Here is a 20,506-nt window from a genome sequence, read left to right on the forward strand (position 1 = left end):
ATTTCTAGCAGACTTGTGTTTGGGTGTAATCTAGATCTACTTGGGATTTACACTGTGTTGCCACATCCATACTTTTGTTATGCTGGCCAATTCATCCCATTCCACTATGAATACAACCAATCTATAGAATTGAAATGCAGCAGGTTAAGGTTTCTATCATACTTACCTCAGCTAAAACAGAGGCAACTGCCATGCCAAGAGGACAGCCAAGAGCTCCAACCATATTGTTCTTTTGCAAATTTATAAAAGATTCTCTTCTATCTTGTTCATTTAGTGACTCTGCTGAAGTTGCACTTTCTTTGGAAGCAAAGAATTCAGCAATATTCTCTACTGCCATTTGTTTTGCTTGAGTCAAAATTGGTAGAACTAGCCTCAATTTTTCAAAGGCCATTATGCTTAACCCAATGGAATAGAAAAACAAACTGGAGATAACCAAAGAGATGAGCTTCGCATTCCTCAGTAAACAGCCCAACACGTCATACCTGCAGACACCATGGGTACAAATTTCAACTCAGAATATGTAATCCAGTCAAACCTAATTATTCTATAAGCCATTGCTGATTATAAAGGACTCCCAAAATTTGGAGCCATCACAAAACCTAGAGTCATGGATTCATTGGCATCAGTATGCAAGCATGAAGGATATCAATATGCATATAACTAAGACATCTGCAACAGTTAGGTTTGCCAGTACAGGGGTACAGGTTGCACTATGTTCATAGTTCACACATACATAGCACATACACAATACATCCAACACAGGTATATACACACACATTTCACATTGTACAGGCCTTGCAAAGCTGGTTTGAGGATTCTGATGTAAAGAAACATAGGTCTCTTTCCTTGTGTGGTCTCCTGGACAGTTTCTCTTACTAGGAATGCTTCTCTTTTCCAGAAGAAAACCGTCTCCCCCACAGCTTCTCTAAAACATTAAATTCACCTATGAAGACTTAAAATTGCCTTCTAAGCTTAAGCCTCAAATAATTTTGGGCTCACTTGACATTGATAAGTCATTTCCCTCTTCATTCATTGAAGGTGCTTGTGAAAGGACCCCTGATGTCTGTGGGGCTGTAGGGGTTCTGATCTTATCTAATACTCGGTACTTATCCTTCAAAGCAAATTTGGGAAGGGGTACATAACAAAAGGTAGAATTATGGGCCCTCGCAGCTCTGCTTAGGATTGCCTTAGAAAGGAATTGTATTGAACCTTCATGTTTTTATTGGTTCAAAGTTAATAATGAATGGATGTTGGCATCCACTAGGGTGCAATATCTAGAATTGTATCCTTCTTATGGATAAGTAAAACTTCTGGAAAGCAGGTTTAAAAATGCCTTACTATCATATATTCAGGGAACTCAACAGGTTCACTGATTGGCTGTCAAAAGATTGGTTGTATAGTCATGAGGGTACTATAGACTTGATGGAGCATATGTTGATTTGTAAGGGTCAACAAAAGAATCGATGGAACCAAATCTCACCCAAATTTTGAAATAGCCTCAGAAGTGTGCCAAAGAGGGATATAGTGCACTCGAGGAGTATAAAAACCAGGCACAGATGCTGAACACAGAAATACACAAATGTGCCTAAGAGAAAGACGCCAATCAAAGAGATAAGACCAAAATTAAGTGCACTCGGGGTTATAACACACTGTTTCAGATGAAGAATATCAAAATATGAGATGATACAAATGAGAGCTTAAATTGTGTATTTATACACAGTTAAGTGGGGCATTCATTCGAGAGAGGCTTATCAGCCTATAAAACAAGGGCAAACACTCCAAGAGGGTTATTGAGCCTACATATCAAGTTTGACTAGTTCAGCCTTAACCATACCCAGTGATACAATAAAAGAATAAAGAATATGGCATTAGCCATAATCACAAGCAACAATGATACATGAGCTGTGGCCATATGTACAGAGTACACTAATAATTCTAACAGCATAGAGACAAGGAAACCCTTCCCATGGTTTCCAGGTCCATCGACATATGAGCTATAAAGGCCTGGGTTTTTTCATGTGTCATCTGTTTTTGCTGTAAAACTGTTTTGGAAATTTCTTACAGGTTCTTTTTCCTGTTCTGTTTTGCTGTACTTCTGTACCATAAATCTCAGGGTTCTGTCCCTCGACATCTTACTGATATTTGGATATTTATCAGCTGTTTTATTTTGGACTATAAATTCCTAGGGGTTTGTCCCAGAATATCTTACTGATTTCTGTTTTGAACAGTATTTTTAGGACATATACTTTAGATGTGCCCCCCAGCACCTACTGAATGTAACTTTCCCATTTCTGCCTTGCATAAGAAATAACGATATTTTCTTGGAGAAAAAAATACACACACGTGCTGTCAATTGGATGTAGCGCGAGTGAAAGTGAGGAAAATTTGTTACCCTCCCACCTTGGTTCAGATCCCACTTTGTGACATGTTTGCTCTAACTGAGCTGAATGTTGATGACCTTTATATGTTCTGTTACCCACCATTTTGTGGGTGATATCCCTAGAAAAAAATCTAGAAGATGGTCCTCAGCCGGCAGCCCCTTGGAGCCATCAACTAGCTTGTTGTGCCATTTCTCCGCCACCTAATCCAGCCATGTGGTCCCTTACCCATCTGTCATGGTCGTATGTTTGAAGGTGGGCCTCCCAAACCTGAAGGTATGCCTTGTCATTTGGTAATTGAGTATTGTAGTTTACTTATCATGGAAACTTTTGGTCATGGATTAATGGGGGGATTCGGCGGAAAGAGTGGGCTAGGTCTGAGCTCTTGTCCCCTAAAACTCTTTTGGATATTAACCTTGGACCCTAGTCCCGTGGGATCTCTTTTACTGACCTTTGGGCTTTAGGGATGGTACTTCATGGGAAACCCTGATTTTGGTTGCGTGGTCACGCTCCCTCATCCACATATATCACACCCCTTCCGCTCATTATAACCCCATTCATCATTCCTCCCACCTGAGTCCATATTCCTCCACTGGGTCTGTTGTCGCACAAAGTGTATAGGCACCGCAACAACGCTCAGAGTAAGGGTTGTCACTCTAATCCTTACTCACTCCGTTTAGACTCTCTCCTAGACAAGTCAATGGGGGTAGTCCCTAAGGTGAATAAATGAGAAAAGCCTGTAAAACACAAGCTCTAGGAGACTTAAAGATGGACAATTTGACGAATGTAAATGAGTCCTGGTTAACTGAGATGAATAGATTAAACACTAATACAACCAAGACACAACCACAAGATAGAAATGATTATAGACCAGTGCCTTAATATTCATAAACTAAATGAGAACAAGTTACCCAGAGCAATTTATAATGTAGCGAAGGTGACGATCATGAACGATTAAATGTAAACGCCCAAAACTGCAATATATCTAACAATTAAATCCCATGAAGGATTATGAAAATTAAATGCTAAGCAATGATTCTAGATTAAAAATGATTTTCTTCAATAACCCAGATCTAGAATTAATTATCTTTCTCCTATAGCCAATATAATTTTCAAAACATTAATCGCACTTGCCAATAGAGAAATCAATACCACAAAAATCAAAATTTTACACTTAACACCAATGACACCAAGGAACTTTAAATTTGAATGTTAATTATCCCTTAGGCAATCAATTTAATGTGGTAAATGAAGAAATTAAATTTTTGATGTGACAAAAGTAAATCAAAAGGGTTAATAAATTGAAATTTTAATGGGCCATAGGCCACATTAAATTTTTTAATGTGAAAGTGCAAATCCTCTTTTAATTTAATTCCTTAGCCATTCTAAAGTCACAAAAATGAAGCTTTTTTAATTTTTTAGATTTTTTAATGCTTGTAAAATTTTTAAATTTTTTAATGTTTTTTTTAACAAAAAAACAAAAACAAAAACAAGGTCATAAATGCAACAGATGGTCGAGACAAACACATTTAGCACGTGGGAAAAAGCCAATACATGAGCTCTACCCCATTATCATGGCCATGACCCTAGTTCCTACAGGCCCTAGATGAGCCTCCTTTATCATTCAGGAACCCATGATTGTCCCAACTCCTAGTGGGCAATGAACCACCCTACCCTAAAGGGGGTATCCACTGCTATACCTTACACATCATGCTCTTATCCCTTGAGCCCCGAGCAGTTAATCAAAAAAAAAATCATAAAAGGCAAAAGGCATATAAAGAAAGGTGGAAAAATTAAGGTCGGGGCACCTCATGTACCACGATTGCTCCCTCCTATACATTATATACCCAAGCGTGGGCTTCCCTTTTGCTAGCTACCCTAGTACCCCAGCATGTGGCTCATAGTTGCCCCTTTTCTTTCCCTACTCCATTCATCTCTTTATCATATGCCACCACCCTTTGAAGGATGTACCTTGGACATACTATCCCCTTTAAAGGTAGAAACCACCTAATAGGTTACTTGGTTAACCCCATTTGGAGCTTGGAGACATTAGCACATGTCAAAGCCCACTATGGAATGGCATGCCATTATGAAGTGCCCACCTGTTGTCCATGGTTTGTAAGCTCTTTAACTCAATTTCCTTTGATGACTTGTTGTACTAGAAGGCTAGGGGACACATTGGATCTTATGCAAGATTGCAGATGGTCTCAATTTTGGGTTTGGTCTCCCTATATGGGGTCCTAACCCTCCCGAGGGCTACATTGGCACATGTAGGGTGTGTGTTGAGAGCCATGGACCTCCACAGCAGTAGACAACACTCCATGGATCCCCAAAATGTTCAAAGATTGCTCGAGATTCACCTATTGGAGGAGGAAGATGCACTTGGTTCACCATGCCCAGTCAGCCCCATAGTTGTACCATACACTTGGCAAATGACCCAAGACTTGTATACCGATGTGGCATCACTTACATCATCATCTAAGCCCTTACAGATGGTCTACAAGCATCTTCGACCTACTTGGAGGCCCATGAGGTTACTTGTGTGCCCTCACACCCAATGGGAACACCACAAATTATTATTTGGAGAACAAGGATCCAACCCCTTGTCCACTACTTTTGGGGGTCCTATTCATCATTGTGGCACTTATGGACTTCATCAGGCTTCTTAGAAGGCCCAACGACATGTATTATTGATCATTTGACCTCTTGAGAGGTTTATTCTTTTGTTTATCAGCTAGTTTGGTGGGCTTGTCACCAAAAGTTAGTTGTTTTGCACATTATTTTATTTTAGGGGCTAATGTAGGCCCAAGTAGCTAAATCGAACTCATTAGAAGTGTATAAATAGAAGTAATGAGGATTCATTTTAGTATCATCACTTGGATTTGGAACTAGTATCTCTTTAAAGATTTTCGCTATCTTTCTTGGAGGACGAGTTTTTGGAGCATGGAATGAATTTTGATGTTTGGATAATTTTGATGTCTTGGAGCTTCTTGATGGCAAGTTTTTTGGATGGTTGGATATATTCTTATACATGTAGGTACATTTTAATGCTATTCTTTCTTTCTAATTTTGTCACATACATTGTTGTTGGGATTTCGCTATACTAGGGCTTATTTGTTGCATCTCTTATGTGAAGTTGTGGAAATTTTGTTTCTGGATAGTGAATGCTTCATTTATGGGCCATGTATAATGAATGAATGTTCCTAGAGATGTTTCATTACTGAAATTCATCTTGACAAGCCATCTACCTTGCAAAGCGAAGTATAAAGTCTTTGAAGTTGCTTTTGTTGTTGCCCTAGTGCCAAGCAAAGTTGTCTTTGAGGCCTCCTTGACCTAGAAAATTCGAAAGTCCATAGTCATAATTCTACCTGACTCCAATCTCCCCAAAGGATTAGGTACTAGTCCACCCAATGGTGATCACCTTAAACCTATTTTCCTTCTCCCCTTTCCTCTTCTTTAGGTCTAGTCCTCTAGGTCACGTAGGGCATCAATTATCTCACGATCGATCCATCCAAATAATTCGATTTTTGGTCCCCAATTGCGTTGGTGTGTCCTCAAGAAGCCCTCCAAATTTCATAAGATTCTGACGGTGGGATCTTGAGATATCGCAAGCCCTAGCTCGAAGACCAATTCTTTCCCTTGGTTTCCCGTAGGCTAGAAACCTCACTAGGATCCTTGCATTGCCTTTCATTGAAAATTCATTCCTTGATCCCTTTCCCCTCCCTAATTAGGTCAAGCATATCATTGGTTGCTAAATCCTATCCCCTTTACCGAACCTCGCGTCCACTTGGTCCCGTGTGGTCCCATGCACTATCAAGGTTAATTCTTCAAAGATCACCCAGAACCCAAGTTTCCACAAGAATTCTAGGACTTAGGGATCTCGTTTATAAGACACAACATACTCAAAACCTAACCCTAGAAATTTTCCCCAAGCCCTTCCTAGAGAGCCTTCCATCTTGTCTTCCAAGACAAGCAAGCCACATATTTGAGCCTCTCTTGTGAATAGGGTTCCAGGATCACCCCTCGCCCTATCATTGGTCCATCCATTTCGTGATCCTTATAATAATGGGTCTCCTCCCATCGGTGAAAATCCGTAAAGAGTAGGGAGCATTAGCCAAGGTGACAGTGGGCTATCGCTCCATTGTTGCCCTTAACCTAGTAGTAACCCTTCAAGGATCCCCTTTTAGGACCCCTGCTAGTTTGAGCGGTAACATTTTGGCGTCGTTGTCGGGGACACGAAACGTGTGTTTTGTTCCTCGTACAACATATTGACATAACATTATTGACGACTCCATTGGAAGAACAAAGCCTTAGTTCTTCATTCAACTTTAAGGTCGATGCTTGTAGGGTGAAGCAAGCATTTTTCTAGGCATCTTTAAATTCACCCTGGCAACTCCTACATATTTTTCATGTATATCTCAAATAGGTTGTCTTTCTTTGATAAATTTCCCGCTTTGGACATTGCTAGCATCCCTAGGCACTCTAATCATGTCACAGGAAGGATGGTACGTGGAGTGCTCGTGTTTGATGGTGATCCACTCTCCGCAATTGACCACGTAAAAAGATTTAATGCACATGCTTCAAGAGAGGAGGTTGTTCACCAAGATGTCCTTATGTTGTTGTTCATGGGATCTCTCGGTGGTCATAACTCATGGTTGCATGATCATGAACCTAAGAGCATCTCATCTATTGAAGAGTTCATTGATGGATTTGTTAGACATTTTCAAGTATGCCCCACATTAAGCATCCAAGAGGAAGCCTTCATTGACCATCATCAAGACATTGAAAATCTAAGTAATGAGCAAGAAGATGAGTCCTCCTATGGTCCACATGACAAAAAGGATGATTTTGAGAACACGTGTTGGGAAGGATGAAGTTGAGACTAACCTTACCTTTCTTGAGGATATTACTCATGATAACTCTCCTTTTGAGAGCCTTGAGGAAGGTGATCCCAATGGCCCCTTAGAAGATGATATTGGAGATTACTTCCATATTGAAAAGGAGAAATGGGAAATTGTTGGTCCTCAATTTGATTGTGCTCCCATTTATGACACCAACAAGGAGGATGAGGCTGAAATTGATCCTCCCTTTCTCTCGGGTATTATTTATGGTGTTGGGAATGGGTCCCCTGGGGTCAATTTTGGGGTTAAAAGCCCAGTTTTGGGGCAGAAAGCCCAAATTTTGTAGGAAACAATGTAAAGTCTCCGCATTTTGTGGCCGCGGAGCGCGAAGATGTAAGCAGTCAAAAAGGGTTTTCCGCCCTTAGTTTAGATAGTTGTGTCGACTTGGTGAGATCCGCCCTTGGTCCGCGGACCATGGGATTGTATAAAAAGGGAGTCTTAGAAGAGTCTAAGGCAACTAAGTCACAAGTTTTGCTAGAGTTCTGAGTAAGTTCATGGGTCTGTGTGAGCTAAGAGCGAATAGTCTTAGCGTAGGAAGAGGCTCTGCAACTGAGTGCGCAGAGGTCTAGGATAGAAGTCTGCAACTGAGTGCGTGGACCCCTGCAGCTGTGTGCGCAAGGTAGCCAGAGTCTGTACTGGAAATCTGGATTATCAATAAAGAGAAGTATTCTGCAATTATTTGTGTATGCGTTATTTTACTTTTGTTATGAATGTTGCAATTATGTTATGAATTAATGCTATATTGATGCGCGAATCTATGTATTTTACTTTGTTGTATGAACGCAAGTAGGAATATCTATTTACGCGAAGATAACCGTAATGCATGTTAAAGTAACCAATACTTAAGTGAATCTGAGTACATACAGAAGTAAGAGTAATTACAGAGGCGCGCAAGTGCCTGATCTATCTATTTAGGGTCCGCGAAGAACAATCGAAGACTTTCGCGGAGGCTTCGAGGACGAATAAGAGAAGTACTTTGATAAGTACCTAAAGGGCTTATCGATCTGCGCGAAGGAAGATTAGGGCATATACCTAACATCACAACCATCTCAAGGTGCGGAAACTTGGTTTCTGCATCCCCCCATACTGCTTCGGGTGAGACTTCAGTCTGCGCTCCGCGAATTGATGCCGAAAGGGCCAGTAGTGTAGGGATTTGCTTGCCTACTTAACGTTGACCCTGGGTTAGGGCCCATTAAGCCAACAAATGGTTCCGTTGCCGAGACCAGGATCTACATAACGAGATGTGTGATGTCGAATCATTGGAATCCAACTAAGAAGGAGATTGAAGACTGGTTGGATAGAAAGATCCACGAATTCACGGCGCAAGAAAACAGGAATCCGCAATTGACAAAAGAACAGTGGTTGGACAGATATCTGTACACAGAGATACACGAAATCTTCTTTTGTTCCTTCCCAATTGAATTATACGAGTGGATCGCGAAGTTGGCAGACGGCCAAGGGAGGTGGAGGCTTGACGGTCCAATTGTCTGGACCCTGGAGTTAGTGCGGAAATTGGAAGCCTCTGAAGATAAGATCGCGCACATTGTCGATCATTGGCTCGACCGTATCATAGGAGGGTTTGTGACAGAGTTCGCGGTCGATACTTCAGTCAGTTACAGCGAAGCAGAGCGCCGCTTCTTCAAAGGGTTGCGAGGTAAGTATTTGAAATCGTTAAATACTTGGATTAAGATGCTCTTGTGTGAAAAGCAGGTTATGCAGTTACCTTGATGTTTGGGGCTACGCAAAGTGGAAGGACTTTCAGGGACAGAGGAAGAAAAGGCCTTGAATATAGCCCGTTGATTGAGCCTCCTCTGAGTGACGATGAAGGAGTAGCACAAGCTTCTCCGTTGAGCGTTATTCAGTTGATAAGACAGGGATTCCCGTGAATACCTACACCGCCTCCATCCTCACCTCATCCACCCACACCGCCTCCATCCTCACCTCCACTGCTTACCCCCTCACCCACACCACCACCACCTCCACCACCGTTCAACATGGAAAACTCCGTAAAGCTACCTATGTTCAAGGGTGTAGGAAATGAAGATCCAGACCAGTTTTGGTTCGTCGCGAAGGATGTATGGAAAGCTCAGGGTATCACGGATGATCAAATGAAGAAAGCGACGTTGGTTAGTGCTTTGCAGGACCGCGCACTAACTTGGTACATTAAGTACTGCACTGATAATCCGACATCCGCATTGGCAGATATCCAGACTGCACTGAATAAGGAATTTAGTAGACCTAAGTCTGAGGCGCAATCAATTGTGGGATTCAAGGAGATCATGATAAAGCCTAGAGAGACCCCTGGGATTTGGATCAAAGATTGAAGTGTACGATCCGTGAAGCCAACATGAATCTGACTGATGGGCAGCACCGTGAATGGTTTGTGGCCTCGCTCCTGCCTCATCTAAGGGTTGCACTACCACAACAGAAGATCGGGACACAGGTGGAAGCTCTAGAAATTACGATGAGATTGCACGAGACACCAATGCAGGATGCTAATCTGGGGGTTCAACAGATTCATGCGCAGTTGCAGAACCTTTGCCTCGAAATGCAAAGTCTGAAGAAAGACAGAACAGCTCAGCCAGAGGCGCGCGAAGAAGTGTGGTGCCTAAAGTGCAAAAGCTAGGGGCATGACAAAGATCATTGTCCTGTTTTCGCAAATTATGTTGCATCAGGGGGACCAATGCCTTTGAGGCTGGAAGCTGCAACAGGGCCAAGTACAAGGCCCGCACTATGGTGTGCTATTTGTCAAGTAGCTAGGAAACATGCGACAGACGATTGCCATTTGCTGCAGAAATTCGTACAGACACCACAACAGCTCTTCTGCAACTTCTGTCAATCTATGGGTCATGATGAGCGCAATTGCCGGAGTTACGAATTAATGATGGACAGGACCCCTGCATACAGGGTGCAGGCAGAAATGCGGCCTCCGAACCAAGGCGCTAGAGGAGCGCAAGGCGAGTATCAAGGGCACGGCCGAGGCTGAGGTGGAGTATGACCTGGTAGAGGTCGAGGTCAGATTATTTATTACAATTGTGGAGGACCAGGACACTACGCACGAGACTGCCCGAATCCGATGCGGCTGTCATGCCGCTATTGTACTCAGTTTGACCATGCGACAAAGGATTGCCCTATATTGTTAGCTAAGATACGCGAGAAGGGGGCGTAGCCTCAGCAACCGACTCAAAACCTGCAGATAGTGAGGGCTGAGCCTCGCGAGGAAGACCCTAAGGTAAATATTGTGCTACGGAGTGGAGCAAAGACTGGTGAGGATAAGGGGAGAAGGTGAGTGGGTCCGCAAAGCACCAGAAAAGGACACAAGGTTTGATCTAGAACGTGCGAAAGAAACATTTATGGAAGCGAAGAAAAAGTTTCACTGACGCCTCTACTTCAGGGAGTCAAGAGAAGCCAGCTGAAGAAATGGACCCATCCATGATTACCACATTCTTGGAGACCTGCATGAAACTGTTCCGCAATAGCAAGGCTGTGAAGGGACTGCAGGAGCTGATCAATAGGTGCGCTGGCAAGGAAAACACTACTGACGGACCGCACATAGTTAGAAAGATTGGTAAGCATAAGGCAAGGATTGGACGTGAGATGAGACTCACCGCGCAGATAGGAGAATACGAAATGGACCAAGTTATCTTGGACCTAGGGTCCGACGTGAATGTTTTGCCTAAACAGACGTGGGAGCGAATGGGGTGACCGACACTACAGTGGTCTCCGATTCAGTTAAGGATGGAAAATCAGCAAAAAATCATCCCAATGGGGAGGTTGCAGGGGATAACAGTTGATATCGAAGGCACGAGCGCACTAGCTGATTTTGAAGTGATAGAGATTGTGGATGACAGCAATCCTTACCCCACGCTCCTTGGGATCGATTGAGCCACTGACATGAATGGGGTAATCAATCTGAAGAAGCGAAAGATGATGTTTGAGAAGAAATCGCTTTGCGTAGTGTTGCCACTGGACCCTGCAGAAGGACCGTACTATACTGAACCAGTCCGCGATTATGAAAGTGATGACGATTTGGACAAGATTTACAAAATAATGACACGGGATCAGGATTGGGTGAATCCGACAGCAAACGGATGTATTGCGGGGACCGCGAGAGCTCCTACACATCAGATTCAGACGAAGAACTAGAGCACTAGCAAAATCGACTGCATGAAGTATCTACGCTGCGCTGTAATATGATGACCAAGTTGTTGCATTGTGTATCATCAGAGGTAAGAAATCTACCTTACTATGATGGGTTAACTGATGTTGATCACTTTTTGGATGCATTTGAAAAGGAAGTGCTAGAGAAGCATCGCTTCCAAGCATTGGATTAGGCACTGTGCCCTACGCCCGCAAGGTGGTGGGGTACGCACAAAGATAGTTTTGATGATTGGCGCGAATATAGGAGGATGATGAGGGTCCGCTTTGGTCATCCGAAGGTGCGATTAACAGAAAAGTATGATGGAAGAAATGATCTGCGCGACCATTTGGCCAAATGGACTAAGTGTACGGAGCGAAGCCTCAACCGGAGTGGGTCCATCTGTTTTGTCATACATTGGATGTTATACCAATGAATTGGTACTTGGAGACGGAACTCCACCATGGCACTAAAGAATGGGATATCCTGCGCCAAAGATTTTTTATGACGTTCAGTTTTGAGGATGGATTTGAGTCTATCGATGAAGCGTTGCAGGAGGTTAAGACAGCAATTTTCAGGATACCGCAGGATCCTCTAGATTTGATTCAACCTGATTGTACTACCCAGCTAAGCCATGCGCTGGAGTGCTACAATGTGACAACGGAAGAAGAAGACGAAGACCCAAGGAAGATTAATATCTTGGAGACTAAAGGTCACTGCGAAGTTGAAGGACTGCAACTAGAGAACCCCGACATAACTGAGCCGCTCAAAACTAGACAGGTGAACATTGACACGGAGGCAGAGCCGAAGTTTGCAAAGATTGGGGACTACTGGGATGACGCGACAGTAGATAAGGTCGTCGAACTACTCTGCGAATATCAGGATCTATTTCCCACGAAGTTTTCAGATCTAAAAGGGATAATAGGGGACCTGGGTGTCATGAAGATCACCCTAAAACCGAACGTGAAACCTGTGAAGCAAAGACCTTACCGCCTCAATCTGAAGTACAAAGAAAGGGTCCGCTTAGAGTTAGACAAGATGCTCGTGGCAGGTATTATTGAATCGGTGGAAGAATCTGATTGGGTGAGCCCAATAGTGGTTCAGGAAAAGAAGCAGAAGGAAGAAATAAGGATATGTGTAGATCTCAAGAAATTGAATGATGCTTGCGTGCATGATCCCTTCCCAACTCCGTTCATCGATGAGGTCCTGGATAATGTTGGCGACCAAGAAGCATATTCGTTCACTGATGGATTCTCTAGGTACCATCAATTCAAGATCGCACCGGAGGATAGAAGTAAGACGACCTTCGTGACTGAATGGGGATGCTTCCAGTATACGGTGATGCCTTTTGGGCTGAAGAACGCGCCGACGATCTTTTCGTGCATAGTCATCGCGGCGTTCAAGGATTTCATTCACAAATTTCTGGAGGTATACTTTGACAATTGGACAGTGTTTGGATTGGTAAAGAGCCATGTGGCAAGTCTACGCTTGATGCTAGATACATGCCGAAGGTACCAGATCGCGCTCAATCTGAAGAAATGTTTGTTTTGTGTCCCTTCTAGGATCTTGTTGGGCCATGTGGTATGCAGACAGGGCTTGATGGTAGACCCTGCAAAGATCGCAGTCATAATCAATTTGGAGGTGCCAAGGAGTGTGAAATAGTTGCGCGCAACGTTGTGGCACACGGGATACTATAGGAAATTCATCAAGAGCTATGCCTAGATCACTGTGGAAAAATTGTTAAAGAAGGATGTTACGTTCTGTCGGAATGAAGAATGCTAGAAGAGCTTGGATGTGCTAAAGGAGAAAATGGTCACCGTGCCGATCCTAGTCTTCCCAGATTGGAAGAAGGAATTTCATGTGCATGTGGACGCGTCATGTATTGCGCTGGGAGCAGTACTGACACAGGCCGGTGAAGGGGACTTGGATCACCCTATAGCGTTCACAAGTAGGAAACTGTCCAAAGCTGAGAAAAATTATTCCACGACAGAGCGCGAAGGATTAGCTATGGTGTACGCGCTCCAAAAGTTTAGGCATTATCTGTTGGGTGGACATTTTAAGATGTATACAGACCATTCTACATTGAAATACCTAGTCAATAAGCCAGTGTTGGGGGAGAAGATATGCAGGTGGTTGTTGTTCCAGGAATATGATTTTGAAGTCATTGTGAAACTAGGACGATTGAATGCAAGACCTGATCATCTGTCGCGCATTGAAACTGGCGAAGAGCCTACTAATTTGGAGGAAGGACTGCCTGACGCACAGCTCTTTGCAGTACGTGTCGCGGACAGCCACTTTGAAGATATTATACACTTCCTGACGACGGCTCCGGAAGAATATACAAGTCAACAGAAGAAGGAACTGGTGGTGCGTGCGACAGACTTTTCTGTCATTGCAAGGCACTTGTACAAAATGGGATCAGATGAAATATTGCAACGTTATGTGCCAGAGTTTGAACGAAACAGCATCCTCGCTGAGGCTCATGGTGGAGCCGTGGGAGGTCATTATGCAGGAAAAGCAACAGCGCAAAAGATTCTATGCGTTGGGCTGTGGTGGCCGACCTTGCATAAGGATTCAAAAGCGTATTGTAGGGCATGCGACGCATGCCAAAGGACTGGCAAACCCTCGCGCAGGGATGAGCTCTCGCTGAATCCGCAGATATCACTACAGCGGTTCGAGAAGTGGGTGATTGACTTTGTAGGACCAATTCAGCCTCCAGGGAAGAAGACGGGTGCGTGGTACATCATCACCGCGACTGAGTACTTAACCAGATGGGCGGAGGCACAACTTGTGAAGAACTGTACAAGCACGACAGTAGCCAAATTCATCTTTGAGTACGTGCTAACAAGGTTTGGTTGTCCAAAAATTTTAATGAGCGATCACGGTACACACTTTCTTAATGTAACGATCAGCGCGATGACAGAAGAGTTTCAGGTTTACCATCAGAAGAGCACACCCTATCACCCGCAGGCTAATGGAACGGTAGAAGCGTTTAATAAGATACTGGAGAACGTGCTAACAAAGGTTTTCAATGCTCAAAAGGAATGACTAGGATGTGCGCATACCCGTGGTACTATGGGCTTACAGAACGACTTGCAAGAAGCTAACTGGACAAACGTCGTGCAGGCTGGTTTATGGCATAGAAGTTGTGATGTCGATGGAGTACATTGTACCTAGTCTGCGCATAGCGGCATTCACAGGAATGGCAGATCACGGAGCCCTGGAAGAGAGGCTCGCACAACTAACAGAGCTTGAGGAGGATAGATTTCTAGCTGGATCCCATCAACAAGTTCAAAAGGAGCGGGAAAAGGCATGGCACAACCGGCACATCAAACTGCACACCTTCAAGGTAAATAATTTAGTTCTATTATATGACAGAAAGTTTGATAAATTTCCAGGAAAATTTCGGATGCATTGGCTGAGGCCATATGTCATCAAGGAGATTACCGATGGTGGAGCAGTTTAGTTGGTAAAGTTGAATGGAGAACCATTCCTAGGGCGAGTGAATGGCAACCGATTGAAGCCATACATCGACGATCCGGCTAGATGACTACATGATGGAAGCACAATCTTAGCACTCCAGGCAGCTGAAAGGTGGCGCGAGACTATAAACTACACTGCTCGGGTTGGGGAGTTGCGCGATTGGGGAATTGCGCGAAATGAAGGCATGTCACAGCGTCAGCAGAAACGCGTGGGGAGTTGCGCTATCCAAGAAGGGACCGCGCAGGGCAGCCGGAAAGTGACCATAAGTGACTGTTATGGTCATTGTTCATGACTTCACAGTGGGAAAACGGCTAAATGGAGCGGGGGGCGCATTTAAGTCGGAATTTAAGGGTGAGATCTGTGAAAATCTGCCGCCAATCCAGCATTTATGAACAAATTTTGGGGGGAACAGTCAGATTTGAATTCGAAAATGCCTATAAATTACAGGTGGTTGCCCAACGAAAAACACTTAGCATTTTGAGAATTGAGGTGTTGAGCTCTCAGGCATGTATGAACCGTGAGTACTTTGAAGCTTTGATAGCGAGTTCAGCGTTTGAGAAGTTGCCAAAGGAAATACAAGAGTTGTTGTCTAGTATCTTGTCGGCGCCCGCAGAAACCATGATCGCTGGAGAAGCAATGGCAGCTGAGGGAACTGCCCCAGAAGTAGTAATGGCAGCTAAGGGAGCTACCACAAAAGTAGTAATGGCAGCTGAGGGCGCTGCCCTAGATGTTGCGAGCGTCAAAGTACTAGCAGAAGTGCCTAAATCACCGAGGTCGCCCAGGCCGAGGCCTATGCTGACCAAAGAGGGTCCAAAAACAAAGAAAGATAAGCAGAAAGCGCCACAGCCAGTGCACGCATCACCCAGAAAGCACCCACAGAAGGAAAATCCCACCGTACAAGAGAAGGGCAAGCTAGTTGACCTGGAGCCTGAAGAGGATGTTGAAGAAATCCATATGGATGAGGAAGACATTGACATGGGGGCGGAGGACGTTGATGTTGAGGGGTCCAACCCTATCTCTAAACTGCCCGAGTACATTCCTCCGCGCAGAGGCAAGACAAAGGTTCCGAAGGACATTGATGAAAGCAAGGTCACACTGCATACAACCTTGCTGCTAGACAAAATCGTCTTTGAAGGACTGCGCCTAGGGCGCGTCCCCCATTTAAAATTGGAGGATTGGGATTTGGCTGATACAGAGCACTTTCCCCACTTAGCAACAAATCAACTCATGCATCGCGTCTTCTATAAAGACTCCGGTGTGGCCACGTTGGAGCCAAGAAAGTGGGTAAAAGGGGTGGATAAGGCTAGTCTGTTAAACATGTTGTGGGTACTGCATTACAACCGCATGCCCATAACCATGATAGTGATCAAGCAGCTGATGTGCTTGGTGCACAATGGGTGCCTGTGGCTAGAGGAGCTAATACCGATCACTGACATGCTGATCCATAGGATCACTCAGCTGCCGCACGCAGGAGAAAATCCGGCCATGGCATTTGGCGGAAAGACAGGTGAGCGCGACCTCGTCAAAGCAATGAAGGATAAATTTAAGCTCGCTAAGAAGCCGCGCGGCTACTCCATCACTAGCATAACCAAACCCGCGGTCAAGGTAGTCGCTCAAATCCTAGCAGGAAAGATTATGAGGATGTGTCACGCAGATGAAGTGTCGGCACCAGTGGTGTCATTAGCGGCCCAATGCGCGGAGGGCGTACAGTTCAACTGGGCGCGCTACCTCTGTAGCGAGTTCCTCGCGAACTGCAGAGAGGCGCAGGATCAAAGCAAAACATTTCACTATGCATGGTTGCTGTTGTCCATAGTGCTGGTCGCGTGGGAGTTACCAGAGGATAGTCAGTTTCCTCCGGTCGCCCAAGACCTACCGGAAGCGGCGAAGTTCGCTTCACTCTGGGCTACGAAGGACCCCCAAAGGGTCATGGACAGCAAGGTCTTTTGGATCTTGATGGAAATGAATATCCACATGGGCATCAACTGCAAGCTGCGGTTGTTACCGACAATTTTTGCTCAGCTGACAGAGTATGTGGAGTTCAAGGCGGACTTCCACCATGTCTCCATGCGCGTGCGGAAGGATCCTGAACAAAAGTGGTATGACCTTCCATACCTGGCCACAGACGATGCAATCGCAGCAGTCCTCGGCCACTGGCCGATAGATTGGCGCACCGCTTCGGACTTGACAGCTGGGTCTAGCAAGTCTGCAACGAAGCAAAAAAAGGAAGAGGCCAGGTTGAAGATGGAACAATTGGCCGAGAAAAGGAAGGAGGAGGTTGAGGATAAAACCAAGGCGGAGCGCACTGCCGCGAAGCAAACAGGAGGATAGGAAGAAGAGGAGGAGCGCGGCTCTGACAAGAGTCAAAAGTCGCCTTCCCCAGAGACAGAGGAGGAAGAACAGCAATCAGAGCAGGGAGGAGCGGACCCAGAGACTACTCCGTTCCGGATGAAGAGCACCAGGGAACAAGAGAAAGTAGGGTCGCGGAAGAAGTCCAAGGCCAGCAAGACTTCCCTCGACCCAATCACCTTGGCTGAAGGTGATTTGAACGACATTGGTGATGCGGTAAGGGACGCGACCACGGAACTGCTGCAATAGTTCGAGCAGCAGCAGAAACAAGCCTTGGGCGCCATTCAGACAGGTCTGCGCGAGCTGCAAATACAGGCGTCGCAGGTACAGACCAATGTGGGATGGAGCAGTGCAGCATCAACTAGTTTGGCACCTGGCACCTTAGAAGCAGCAGGGATGGTGCATACACTGGATCCCCAGGCAATAGCGCTGCCGGATGGAGCGCTAACTACAAAAGCAGAAGCTGACAAGGCCACTGTCAGCGCCCTCAAGGGGGTTGGACTCAATTTGGCCACGCTTCCAAGTGAAGCCCTTCACACTTTGCAGGATGGTGTGATTGCGAAACTTCGGGCCCGCGAACAGTGCGCGCTACACATTATCAGTGAGCAGAGGGTGAACAACACTCAGATGGCTGCACAGAAGAACTCCGCTATTGATCTCTTTAAGGCCATCACGGACAAGAATGAGTGCATGGCCAAGGTCGTGGCTGAGGCATGCAAGTCTATCCCAGAACTGGAAATTCCCAAAGATGAGCCAGTGGATGTGAGAATTCAGAAGCGAGTGTGTGACGTGAGAACAGAGTTGGCAAAGGTTCAGTTTGAACTGAACCTTAAGATTGTAGAACTTGAGTTGAAGGCCCAGCCTTCGACTCTGCCAGAAGTCAGAGAGCAGCGTGAGGCAGTTGTTAAGGACACCATTGTAGCCATAGATAGCGCAGTAAAGGATTGCACTGCGCTCTTCGAGTAGTCGCTCAAAGTAGTCACCAGCTTACAGGAAGATCCCAATGTGCAGAGGCTGGAAACAGAGGCACGGGAGCTACAACAACGATATGACGAGGTTAAAGTGACGGCGCGCACCATTGCCATTACCCAAAGGCTAGCGAAGCTATAGAAAGCAAAGGCGCTGAAAGAGCAGGTGGATGCAGCACAGCACAAGGAAGCATTATTGAAGGCTCGATTGAAGCCTTGGCTAGACGAAGCATATGTGCTCACGGCCACCATTGAAGGCAAACTAGCTAGTCTGCAGGAAACGCAGCAGAAGGTACAGGTAGATGGCACAGGGCCAGTGACGAAGCAACTAGTCGAGCAAATGAAGCAAGCGGCAACACAGTGCACCGCCGAAGTTGCAGTGGTACAAGTGGAGCTAGGAGGTCTTCGCGACAAAATCTCCACGCCAGCAGAGTGACTCGAGGGCGAGTCCCCAGATTTGTGTTGGGGCCTGTTGGGAACGGGTCCCCTAAGGTCAATTTTGGGGTTAAAAGCCCAAGTTTTGGGGCAGAAAGCCCAAATTTTGTAGGAAAGAATGTAAAGTCTCCGCATTTTGTGCCCGCGGAGCGCGAAGATGTAAGCAGTCAAAAAGGGTTTTCCGCCCTTAGTTTAGATAGTTGTGTCGGCTTGATGAGATCCGCCCTTGGTTCGCGGACCATGGGATTGTATAAAAAGGGAGTCTTAGAAGAGTCTAAGGCAGCTAAGTCACAAGTTTTGGTAGAGTTCTGAGTAAATTCATGGGTCTGTGAGCACTAAGAGTGAAGAGTCTTAGCGTAGGAAGAGGCTCTGCAGCTGAGTGCGCAGAGGCCTAGGGTAGAAGTCCGCAGCTGAGTGCGCAGACCCCTGCAGTTGTGTGCGCAAGGTAGCCAGAGTCTGTACTGGAAATCTAGATTATCAATAAAGAGAAGTATTCTGCAATTATCTGTGTATGCGTTATTTTACTTCTGTTATGAATGTTGCGATTATGTTATGAATTAATGCTATATTGATGTGCGAATCTATGTATTTTACTTTGTCGTATGAACGCAAGTAGGAATATTTGTTTACGCGAAGATCACCATAATGCATGTTAAAATAACCAATACTTAAGCAAATCTGAGTAGATACAGAAGTAAGAGTAATTACAGAGGCGCGCAAGTGCCTGATCTATCTATTTAGGGTCCACGAAGGTCGATCGAAGACTTTCATGGAGGCTTCGAGGACAAATAAGAGAAGTACTTTGATAAGCCCTAAAGGGCTTATCGATCTACACGAAGGAAGGTTAGGGCATATACCCGACATCACAACCATCTCAGGGTGCGGAAACTTGGTTCCTGCATCCCCCCATACTGCTTCGGGTGAGACTTCAGTCTGCGCTCAGCGGATTGATGCTGAAAGGGCCAGTAGTGTAGGGATTTGCTTGGCTACTTAACGCTGAACCTGGGTCAGGGCCCATCAAGCCAACATGATGACATATCCATTGATGCCCTTGGGAAGGAAAAAAATTATTTTCCCTTACATAGGGAGAGGTAGTTGGAAGTGATCAATTTTCCTGTTAGGAAAGGCCCAATCTATGATACTAAGGAAATCGATAAGGCTCCTCCTTATGATTCTATATTCAAATCACCTAAGCCTTTAGATTATGATTTTGGGAAAGAGAAACCTATTGGATATAACACGCCACCCTCCCCTTTGCCTTCTTCCCTTGTTCATCATTTTGAGAGTGATTCTCGCACTTGTTCTCATATGATCTCAAGTAACCTTGATCCCTTTCCCCTTTCTGAGTATAGTGTCAAGGAAGAACCCCTCATTGAATATTCTTTATCTCCTTGGGCGCCCCCTCAGGATCATGATCAATCAATAACCTCCCCTTTCCAGTGTGATCATCATAGGCAACCTACTCGTGTTTCTCCATCTCATCAATCTCCCATTCCTACTAATCATAACCCTGTAGAGGCCATAAAATATGACATAATTAATAAGGACCATCATATGCCCAAGGTTGACATCCATCAAGAGTTAATGGGCCTAATCATTGACATCTCTATATTTTGGTTAGAAGAGAGGATCTCATGGACTAGATTACATCCTTTTCTTACCTCTTTTCACATGATCATCCATGTGTGGGCATTCTATTTTCCTACCTCCCATCGGCCTTATCATCCATATGATTCTATCCACATTCCCTTTGGCATTTGCTACATGAGTAATCATATAGGATGGCATATTTATATTGATTTGATGATATGTTGGTTGCACTGGCTTTATGATTACACTTAGTATTAGTTTTGTACC

The 20,506-nt window shown here is 44.9% G+C and overlaps 1 protein-coding gene across 1 annotated transcript in view; it reads right to left on the minus strand.

Annotated features, from left to right (window-relative positions):
- LOC149255172 (uncharacterized) overlaps positions 1-20,506 on the minus strand; it is a 112,885-nt gene that overhangs the window by 39,044 nt on the left and 53,335 nt on the right. Inside the window, exon 3 of the mRNA XM_089460375.1 lies at positions 167-482. Within this exon, the coding sequence (XP_089316501.1) occupies positions 167-482 (316 nt within the window). The remainder of the gene's footprint in view (positions 1-166; positions 483-20,506) is intronic.

The sequence above is a fragment of the Pinus tabuliformis genome, chromosome 7, assembly GCF_031772625.1.
Source record: "Pinus tabuliformis cultivar Carrire ecotype Pingquan chromosome 7, CPIR1, whole genome shotgun sequence".
In the NCBI taxonomy this organism is placed as follows: Eukaryota; Viridiplantae; Streptophyta; class Pinopsida; order Pinales; family Pinaceae; genus Pinus; species Pinus tabuliformis.